The sequence below is a fragment of the Callorhinus ursinus genome, unplaced genomic scaffold, assembly GCF_003265705.2.
Source record: "Callorhinus ursinus isolate GAN/ISIS: 27379988/994484 unplaced genomic scaffold, GSC_fseal_2.0 scaffold45, whole genome shotgun sequence".
NCBI classification, from domain to species: Eukaryota; Metazoa; Chordata; class Mammalia; order Carnivora; family Otariidae; genus Callorhinus; species Callorhinus ursinus.
The window spans coordinates 546,688-557,272 of record NW_027397107.1 but is presented as its reverse complement, the minus strand read 5'-3'; the positions used below and the strand labels follow the sequence as shown (position 1 = coordinate 557,272).

The 10,585-nt window shown below is 55.5% G+C and overlaps 1 protein-coding gene across 1 annotated transcript in view; it reads left to right on the top strand.

Moving 5' to 3' along the window:
* Positions 1-10,585, top strand: part of ADAMTS7 (ADAM metallopeptidase with thrombospondin type 1 motif 7) — a 43,269-nt gene that overhangs the window by 20,210 nt on the left and 12,474 nt on the right. The window contains exons 9-11 of the mRNA XM_073882135.1: positions 8,033-8,177; positions 8,909-9,001; positions 9,313-9,458. Coding sequence (XP_073738236.1) covers positions 8,033-8,177; positions 8,909-9,001; positions 9,313-9,458 — 384 coding nt within the window. The remainder of the gene's footprint in view (positions 1-8,032; positions 8,178-8,908; positions 9,002-9,312; positions 9,459-10,585) is intronic.

Sequence of the window (10,585 nt, the reverse complement as noted above, 5' to 3'; positions counted from 1 at the left end):
TGATACATGTCTTTCTCTGATTGACTTATTTCACTCAGCATAACACCCTCCAGTTCCATCCACGTCGTTGCAAATGGCAAGATTGTTAGAGTGTTTTTGATTTGCTATCTAATGTTCTAAGCAAAGAAAAGTTTAAATTATTAGCACACATGTTACCGTTGGCCTTTATCTTGCACAGCGCCCCTATAAATGCAAGTGTAAGAGCACTGAACTCCTATGTGAGTCACTCTAATGCCACAATGCGCATCTCATAGCTATTTACCAGAATAATGGAAACCTGCACAAGAGTAACTTGCTGGGATTTATTTCCCTTCTTCACATGTGTGCATTCTGCCAACGCTCCCCACCTTCGGCTTGCTAGCCAGTAAGCAAAGCCTGAAGGGAGAAGGGTCTGGGGGCTGCCCCACACCCCCTCCTGTCTCCTGTCCCAGTGTAGACTGGGGGCTTTCTAGGCCTCTCCTAACACTGGCCTGTGGGGTCATCCCGCTACCGATGTTAGAGGGGGTGCCTCTTTGTTTTGGTGGAGCACATCCTCAAGTAGCTTGCTGAGAAAAGGTGTGTGGAGGGGAGGGGTTTGCTTGTTCAAAAGCGGCTTTATTCTACCCTCACACCTGATTGGTAGTTGGATTTGATAATCAACTTCAAGCTGGAAGTCACTCTCCCTCAGCGTTTCAAAGGCTTTTTCCCATTGTCCTCTAGCTCTCCTAACATTGCCGCTGAGAAGTCCCATTCTAGTCTCATTCCCAGGCCTCTGTCTCTGGCCTCCTAAAACGTCTGGAAGCTTTTCTTCCTCTTTTTCTCTCTCTTTTGGTGATTGGAAATTTTGCGATCATGTGCCTTGATCTGTTTTTATTTTGGAGGATAGTTGGTGGACGCTTTTCTTTTTTTGTTTTACTTTTAATTCCAGTATAGTTGACATGCAGTGTAATATTAATTTCAGGTGTACAGTTCAGTGATTCGACAGTTCCATACACCACCTGGTGTTCATCGCCTGTCTCCCCCGTCCCCCCTCCCCCCTCTGGTGACCAGCAGGGTCACGGGTGTCTGGTTTGCCTCTCTCTCTTTTTTCCCCCTCTTTGTTCATCTGTTTTGTTTCTTAAATTCCACATATGAGTGAAGTTGTACGGTATTTGTCTTTCTCTGACTGACTTATTTTGTTGAGCATAATACCCTCTAATCCCATCGATGTCATTGCAAATGGCAAGATTTCATTCTTTTTGATGTATGAGTAATATTCCATTGTATATACACCACATCTTTATTCATTCATCTATTGACGGGCTGCTTCCATATCTTGGCCATTGTGGATAATGCAATAAACATAGGGGTGCATGTACTCCTTCAAATTAGTATTTTTGTATGTTTTGGCTAAATACCTACTAGTGCATTTGCTGGATCATAGGGTAGCTCTATATTTAACTTTTTAAGGAACCTCCATACTATTTTCCAGAGTGGCTGCACCAGTTTGCATTCCCATCAACGGTGCAATAGGGTTCCCCTTTCTCCACATCCTTGCCAACGTCCATTGTTTCCTAACTTGTTAATTTTAGCCATTATGACAGGTATGAGATGATCTCTCATTGTAGTTGGGAATTGCATTTCCCTGATGATGAGTGTTGTTGAGCATCTTTTCATGTGTCCGTTGGCCATCTTGATGTCTTGTTTGAAGAAATGTTTGTTCCTGTCTTCTGCTCATTTTTAATTGGATTATTTGTTTTGGGTGTTGGGTTGTATCAGTTCTTTATGTATCTTGGATACTAACCCTTAATTGGATGTGTTGTTTGTAAATATCTTCTCCCATTCCATAGGTTGCCTTTTAGTTTTGTTGATTATTTCCTTCATGGTGCAGAAACTTTATATTTTGATGTAGTCCCAATAGTTTATTATTTTTGCTTTTGTTTCCCTTACCTCAGGAGACATATCTAGAAAAAAGTTGCTAGGGCCGATGTCAGAGAAATTACTGCCTATGTTCTCTTCTAGGATTTTTATGGTTTCATGTCTCATGTTTAGGTCCTTAATCCATTTTCAGTCTATTTTTGTGTGTGGTGTAAGAAAGTGGTCCAGTTTCAATCTTCTGCATGTGGCTGTCCCATTTTCCCAGCACCATTTATTAAAGATACTGTCTTTTTTCCATTGCATATTCTTACCTCCTTTGTCAAAGATTAATTGGCCATATAATTGTGGGTTTGTTTCTGGGCTTTTTGTCCTGTTCCATTGATCTATGTGTCTGTTTTTGTGCTGGAAACATAGTGTTTTGATTCCTACAGCTTTGTAGTATACCTTGAAGTCTAGAATTGTGATGCCTCCAGCTTTGCTTTTCTTTTTCAAGCTTGCTTTGGCTGTTTGGGGACTTTTGTGGTTCCATGCAGATTGTTTTTTCTAACTCTGTGAAAAATCCTGTTGGTGTTTTGATCGGGATTGCATTAAATCTGTAGATTGCTTTAGGTAGTATGGACATTTCAGTAATTTTTGTTCTTCTAATCCATGAGTATGGAGTGTTTTTCCATTTCTTTGTGTCATCTTCAGTTTTCTTCATCAGTATTTTATAGTTTTCAGAGTGCAGATCTTTTTCCTCTTTGGTTAAGTTTATTCCTAGGTACTTTATTATTTTTGGTACGACTGTAAATGGGATTGTTTTCTTAGTTTCTCTTTTGCTGCTTCACTATTAGTGTATAGAGATGCAATGGATTTCTGTATGTTGGGTTTATATCCTGAGATTTAGTTTTTTGGTGGAGTCTTGAGGGTTTTCTATATGTAGTATCACATCGTCTGCAAATAATGAAAGTTTTACTTCTTCCTTGCCTATATGGATGCCTTTTATTTATTTATTTTTCTTGTCTGATTGCTGTGGCTAAGACTTTCAGTACTGTGTTTTGTAAAAGTGTCAAGAATGGACATTTTTGGGCGCCTGGGTGGCTCAGTTGGTTAAGTGACTGCCTTCGGCTCAGGTCATGATCCCGGAGTCCTGGGATCGAGTCCCGCATTGGGCTCCCTACTTGGCATGGAGTCTGCTTCTCCCTCTGACCACACCCCCTCTTGTGCTCACTCTGTCTCTTTCTCTCAAATAAATAAATACAATAAAATCTTTAAAAAAATGGACATTTTTGTCTTCTTCCTGATCTTAGAGGAAAAGTTCTCAGTGTTTTTTCATTGAGTATGATGTTGCCTGTGGATTTTTCATATGTGGTATTATGTTGAGGCATCTTTTTTTTTTTTTAAAGATTTTATTTATTTGAGAGAGAGAGAGAATGAGAGACAGAGAGCACGAGAGGGAAGAGGGTCAGAGGGAGAAGCAGACTCCCTGCCGAGCAGGGAGCCCGATGCGGGACTCGATCCCGGGACTCCAGGATCATGACCTGAGCCGAAGGCAGTCGCTTAACCAACTGAGCCACCCAGGCGCCCTATGTTGAGGCATCTTCTGTCTAATCTGAATCAACCCTTTGTTGAGGGTTTTTACCATGAATGGATGTTGTGCTTTGTCAAATGGTTTTTCTGTATCTTTTGAAAGGATCATATGGTTTTTATCTTTTCTCTTATTCATATGATATATTGCATTGATTTTGTGAACCTTGTAACCCAGGAGTAAACCCCACTTGATTATGGTGAATGATTTTTTTTTTAAAGATTTTATTTATTTATTAGAGAGAATGAGATAGAGCATGAGAGGGGGCAGAGGCAGAGGGAGAAGCAGGCTCCCCGCTGAGCAGGGAGCCCGATGTGGGGTTCCATTCCAGGCCCCCGGGATCATGACCCAAGCTGGAGGCAAGATGCTTAACCGACTGAGCCAACCAGGGACCTGTTCAAGAGGTTTTTTGAGGATTATTATTTTTTAAAGATTTTTATTTAAGAGAGAGACAGAGAGAGAGCACAAGTGGGGGAGAGGGGCAGAGAGAGAGGGAGGAGCAGACTCCCCACTGAGTGGGGAGCCCTGATTTGTGGCTCGATCCCAGGACCCTGGGATTATGACCTGAGCCGAAGGCAGATGCTTAACTGACGGAGCCACCCAGGTGCCCCCTTTCCTTAATTTTAAAAAATATCTCATGTTAAAGGTTTTAAACCAGTTCGGCTTCCTGTCACGCGCAGGAGGCAGCACCGGGATACCAGTTGGGAGGCCTGTGGGTCAGGCAGGTTTTTTGGAGTCTGTGCCGAGGGACTGGCCGGGACCGGGCTGTGTCTTTGGACACACTATCTTCAGATACCAGCACCTAGGGTCCTTTCTGGAGTGGTTCTGTTTCCCCGGAGATACTCTCATCTTGCCCTGGGAGGGAAGTCTGGCTGTGACATTCTGGCACACAGGTGGGGAAGGGGCTTGGGGGCTTCCCACCCTTCCATGTGTAGACTTACATTTGTCCCCTTCTCTGTAGGTCCCTCCGTAGGTGTCCCTGGGCCAGGTCCCCTGGTTCACCCTCTTCGGAGAGTGACCCCTGGCTCTCCATAGGCAGGGAGGTGGCCATCACCTGGCCACACAGGGTTGGGGAGCAGAGGTGGGGTCTGATGTCTCCTGTTCTCCTGGCGTCCTGGCCTGCATGGCTTCCTGGGCCCTAAGCCTGAGCCTTTCTAGGGTTCTGCTTCTGGGTGGTTTCTCCCTGTAGGACTTGGCTTTTAGCTCTTACTGCCCCACCAGCCCAGCTACTAATTGACCATCTGCTTTCCAGCTTCTGGAATTGTGCTGACGTTTGTCATCTGTCCTCATCATGTCCCCCTTTCCCTGTGTCCTTGTTTATTCTTCTGCTGTCATCCTAGTGGGGTTCTGGGAGGGTGTGGAGCTCAGTCTGCCATGTTTTTCTAGAAGCCCCTCACTGTGGGTTTAAGTGGGGACAAGAGCATGTCCCCTGCGGGTGTGAGCTGGGACTCTGGCCTCTGATGGTGGAGGGACGGCTGGGGGGCGGAGGGCGGAGGCAGAGAGGAGTTGTGGGTGATGGTTAGGGCCTGGACTCTGGCCCCGGCTTTTGCCCGTGTTGGCAGACACGTTCCAGGGGGCTCCTGATGGGCCTGCCTCGCGGGTGGCTGTGAGTGTTCAGCCTATCGCCGACCACGTGGTTCGCATTCAGTGCTGAGTGCCTGTTATCACGACTTCTAAGCGGCAGATGAGATGGATCTGAACCAGCGCAGTAGCCTGGGCAAGTAGAGCAGGCCTGGAAAAATCCCAAGGGCGTGTCTCCTACCCCAGATGGGGTCAGAGAAGAAGGGAATGGGGGGGAAGATGAGCCACCCCCACAACACCCCCAGGGCCTGTTCCCAGCTGTCCTCACCCAGGGAGCCACCCAGCACCCTGCCTCCGGGACAGACCGAGAGAGAGAGAGAGACACACACACACACACACACACACACACACACACACACACACACACACACAGTCACACACACAGTCACACACACAGTCTCTGTGCTCTTTCAGCCGCTGGAATGCAGGAGGGCCTTGGCTCGGGGCCTGGGGCGAGGGCGGGAAGATCAGTCCAGAGCCTGAGCCTGCCAGGGGCTTGGGGGGGGGGGGAGGGGGGCACCGGGAGGGGGTGCGGGAGGGCAAAGGCCAGAGGGGGGCCTGCAGCAGGGGGTGCTCGGGGCCCAAGGAAGGGGGGAAGGAGAGGGGGGCCTCAGGTGGGAGGCGGGGTGCCAGTCTGTCCTACAGCCCCTCACCCTCCATCTCCCTGCTGGGGGTAGGACGGGCTCCACCCAAACAGGGTTGAGACAGAATGAGCAGGACGCAGAGACAGTGCCCAGTGGGGTCAGGTGTTCCCTGGGCTTGCGGGAAGCTCAGAGGCATGCACAGGCCACCTGGCTTTCCCTACGGGACCAGAGGCTCCTGGGCCCCTGCAGAGAGCTCTGGGTGGGGGTCAGCAGTGTGAGGAGCCTGGCGGAGAGCCGGGCCGGAGGAAGGAAGGGCTGCCTGTGGCTGCCCGTGTGACTTTCCCAAGGAGATGCTGCTTGGGACGCCTGCACAGCTTGGGATCCCTCGGGCAGCCTCAGCCTCTGGTGACAAGGTCCCCCAGGGAGCGGGAGGGAGCGGGAGGGAGGGCCCAAGGCCACCTGGCAGAGAGTAGAACGTGGGGTGCTGACTCCCCATCAGCACTTGGGCCTGGATATGGCCCTGATTCTGGTGGCGGGTCCTGCGCGGGTCCCCCAGTGCCTCCGACCTCTCACACACATATAGGATGGATCAGATAGGCTGGTGTCCCTCCAGCTGCCCGGCCCACAGGACATGACACATGGCAAGTTCCAGCCAGCTGACAAAGGCCAGAAGTGGCCCTGGGGCTGCTGGGGTGGCACGGAGGCCTGTCAGACCCGGAGCTGGAGGGGCCCCCAGCCTGGTCTGAGTCCGAGGGTGGGCGAGCCCTTCTAGCCCATGTCTTGAATTGCAGGAAAGAAGGAGCCCCAGGGCCAGGCTGACCCGGCCCCCCACGCTCCACCCCAGCTAACACTTTGCCCCACGGCCCAGGCCAGCGGTCAGAACGCGCCTTTCTCTCTGCCAGGGCTCAGCTGCCATGGTTTTGAACTTACGCTGGGGTGAAGTATTTGAAGTCAGGCTTATGGGTGGAGGGGAGGAGTCCTGCACCGGGGCCGCCCAGCAAGTGGGTATGCGTGGCCACGGGCTGCTTGGGCCTGGCATCAGATCCTGACCTCTAGTGCCTGGGTGTGACCCAGGGCGAGTGACGCTCTGCCTTGGGCCCTGCGTGTGTACGGAGAGGGGACGGGTGTTTGAGGAGCAACTGAGGACCTGGCCTATGATCACTCGGGGGCAGAGGGCTGGGTCCCATAGCTGCTTATTCGCCAACACACATTTTAGAGGGTCTGGTTTCCACTAGCATAGGCGGTCCAGGTGATTTGGGGGGAGGGGTCCCCAGGGCCCTCGGCAGGAGTCTAGTCTCAGAGGCTGTGTTCCCTGAGCTCTGGGTGGTGCTGGAGGCCTCAGGAAGCCCCACAGATACCCACGCTGCCCTGGGCCCCACAGCTCCTCTCTGAAATTGGAACTCCAGGATCCCAGAGGCTGACCCCCCCCCACTGGCCCATGTGCTGGCCTGCTCCCATTTTCTTCTGGCCTGTCCCCATCCTGTGGTGTCTCCTCTACGCCTCCCTGTCAGACCCCAGAACCCGTCGCCTCTGCCCTTCTGACCCTATCAGGACCCTCTACTCATCTGGCCCCCCCACCTGCTACCAGCCACCCTCAAGCACCCCAGACTGGAAAACCAGAGGGTTTCTGCCTCCCCCTACCCTGCCTGGCTGGGGTGTCCTTGCTGCCTGGGCCAACTACCCATCGCCCCCAGCCTCAGCTCTCTCCAGTTCCTGCTGCCCTGAGGAAGGTCCCCGGACACTTCTCTGACTCCTACAGGACAGCAGTGAGCCCTGGGCTGCTTGGTCAACATGTGGGACCTGGCCAGGGCAGTGGGATGGACACGGGCCCCCAGAGGCAATAGCTGTGCACGAGGAGCCAGTGGAGAGACATGCGGGCAGTGGTGGGCCCGAGCGGGGCCTGGAATGCCCTCTGCCGGGCCCGTCTGCGTCCGTGCTCCCTGCACTGTCAGGTCAGTCTAGGGAGGGCAGGCAGGGCTGTCTCTGGCCCTCCTGGGCTGTTGTCCCCCACAGAGACCCTAGATCTCAGCCCAGGGTGGGGCCCACAGAGGCTGGCTGCTGTCTTGGCTGTGAGGTGATGCTCTCCAGATCCCTGAGTGAGGTGGTGCCGGCCCCAAGCAGGGGTGGAGGCTGCGGGAGCTCAGGGCAAGGCCAGGGGCCGGCTGGGCTGTAGGGGAGCCTTCCCTCTCTGGGACAGTTTTTGCGGTAGAGTGTGCACAGCATTGCGGGTGGAGGGAGCGGCTTGTGCAGATGTGTGACCCTGGGGAGGGGTGTTGTTTGGCTGGCCAGAGTGCCTGGAGGTGAAGGGGGCAAGCGGGAGCGCCCCAAATGCTAGGTGGGGGATGGGAGGGTGGGCTGCGGTCTTCCTACGGTTTTGGGCTCTGTGCCCTCCCCTCCCCTCCGAGGCCGCCCCGGTGGGTCTCTCAGGCTGCCCCCCTTGACCTGTCCTGTGTGGTCTCTGCAGCCGAGGGTGGGGCCTGTGCTTGGATGACTCTCCCAGCAAGGACGTCATCGACTTCCCCTCCGTGCCGCCCGGGGTCCTCTACGACGTGGGCCACCAGTGCCGCCTCCAGTATGGGGCCTACTCTGCTTTCTGTGACGACATGGACGTGAGTTTGGGGTGCGCGCGGGGCGGGGGGCCGCCTCCCCAGCCTGCAGTGCCCTCTGGCCTGGGCTCATCCCATACGTGGTGCCTGGGAGCCACCATGGCCTGTGGCATCCGCTGTGGCCTGGGCGGCCAGAGACCCAGGTCCGGTTTCCGGGTGGACCCTTTGCCGACTGTGGCTCTGGGCGAGCCCCTCATCTCCCAGGGCCAGGTTATAAAAGGCCAGACAAAACCTACACTGCATGGAGCTGGGGGAGAGCGCCTGAAGGGAAGGCCATCCATCGCCCTGTTACCGAGTCCCCAGGCTTGTGGGGGGGGGGGGTGCCTTTCTAGGTAAGTGGGCGGGGCTGGGAGAAGTGTGGGTGGAGCTGGTCTGAGAGTGGGCGGGGCTGGGAGGGGTGTGGGTGGAGCCGGCCCTAGTGGGCGGGGCTGGGAGACACGTGGGCAGGGCTTGTAGGAGTGGGCAGGGCTGGGAGAGGTGTGGGTGGAGCCGGTGTGAGTGGACGGGGCTGGGAGACGTGGGCAGGGCTTGTAAGAGTGGGCGGGGCTGAGGTGTGGGTGAGACTGGGCACGCTCTGAGCCGCAGGCGCCAGGGCTGGGCACCCCCCCACCACATGGTTGGGGGAAGATGGGAGGGGCCCGTTGGGAGTCCCATCTGCAACCCCACCCCACCCCCACCCCCCAGAGGCCCCGGGGGGTGGGGGGGTGAGAGCATGGCCCGTATCCTCCTTGCAGAATGTGTGCCACACTCTTTGGTGCTCCGTGGGGACCACCTGTCACTCCAAGCTGGACGCAGCTGTGGATGGTACCAGGTGTGGGGAGAGCAAGGTAGGGGCGCTGCAGCCCCTGCTGCATAGGTGGGTGGGTGGTGGGGAGAGGCCCGGCCCCTGTCGTGCCCGCGCTCTGGAGCTGCCTGGTTCGGACCGACTCAAGCGGCCCTCCGCGCCATCTGTAGGGCGGACGTGGTGCAGCCGGCCTGTCCGCGGAAAGTCAGCAGCGGGGCTCTGTTTATTCCCTGCTCTGCTCCCCGGGGGGCCTGGGTCTTGGGTGGCTAGGAGGGGGCCTCCTGACTCCTCGGTGCCACAGGGGCAGGGATGACTGGTGGGACTGGGTGGCATTTCCACCCCCATCTGTCTTAGTGGTGTCTGAATGGGGAGTGCGTTCCTGTCGGCTTCCGGCCTGAGGCTGTGGACGGCGGCTGGTCCGGCTGGAGCGCCTGGTCTGTCTGTTCGCGGAGCTGTGGCGGGGGTGTGCGGAGCGCTGAGCGGCAGTGCACACAGCCCGTGTGAGTGTGGGTCTGGGGGCACCAGGGATGGGTGGGATTGGGCACCACTGTGGAACGTCTGGCTCTGTCCAGTGTCCCCATAGAGACCATGCCCCAGAGTATCCAGGGCCGCCTTGGGTCACTTGGAGGGGCATCCAGGAGGCAGGCAGAGTCCCCGGGGCTGGCCCCACTGCAGAGAGGGGAACAGCAAGGCCCAGCAGCTCAGGAACTGGCTGGAGGGAGGCAGGAGCTTAGACCCTGGACCTTAGGTGGATCAGGGTTCAAATTCCCTCTCCACCCCTCCTCCAGGTCTCAGTTTCCAGAGAAACCGTACTCTGGGGTGACTGCAGGGATCCCCCCAGCAGAGCTAAAGCATGAAAACCCGCAACTAGTCAATGGAAAGGATTTAGTAAGGACTCACTTATTGGCATTGGATGCACCTGTGGGTCTGAGACGAGAGGGGACAGCTGTGTGGCCTGGGGCAAGTGACTTCAAATCTGGGCCTCAGTTTCCCCACCTAAAAAGGGTGATCTGAAGGTTCAGGAGATGCTGAGCCAGCGGTAGTGCAGACCGAGGGGTCCCTGGCGCCTTCGGATGAGCCCTCTTCGTGAGGCTGCCTTGGCAGGTGCAGGACTCAGAGCCCGCGCCGTCTAGGGCCTGTGTTCGGCAGTCTGTGGCCTGGGCTGGGTTTTGCTGGCACCCTGGCCCATGTGAGGGTGGGGTTTAGGTGCTGTGCTTGCGGGTGCACCTCTCAGCCAGGCCGGGCTGGGGGGCTGCCACCAGGAACGAGCCTGCAGACATGTGGGGTCCTTGAGACCCTGGGTCTCCTGGGCCGGAGACAGGGCTGCCCCTTGGGCAGTGCCAGCCCCATCCCCGCGGGGCTCATCACAGACTCCCAACAGCACTCTGCAGGGGCAGCCCCATCCCCGTTTTACAGGTGAGCAGACTGGAGCCCAGACAGGGCTGCACTGCAGGGTGAGGGCAGAGCCCGCTTCCTGCGGCCACCACCACCCGTAGGTCCTCACACACAGGGAGAGGGTCTGCGCCAGAGCCAGAGGGCGGGTGGGCGTTGGAGTCTCTGGTCCGAGGGTCTGCTCCTGGACCCAGGTACACAGTCGGCACTCACCGTGTACTCACTCAGCCCCACC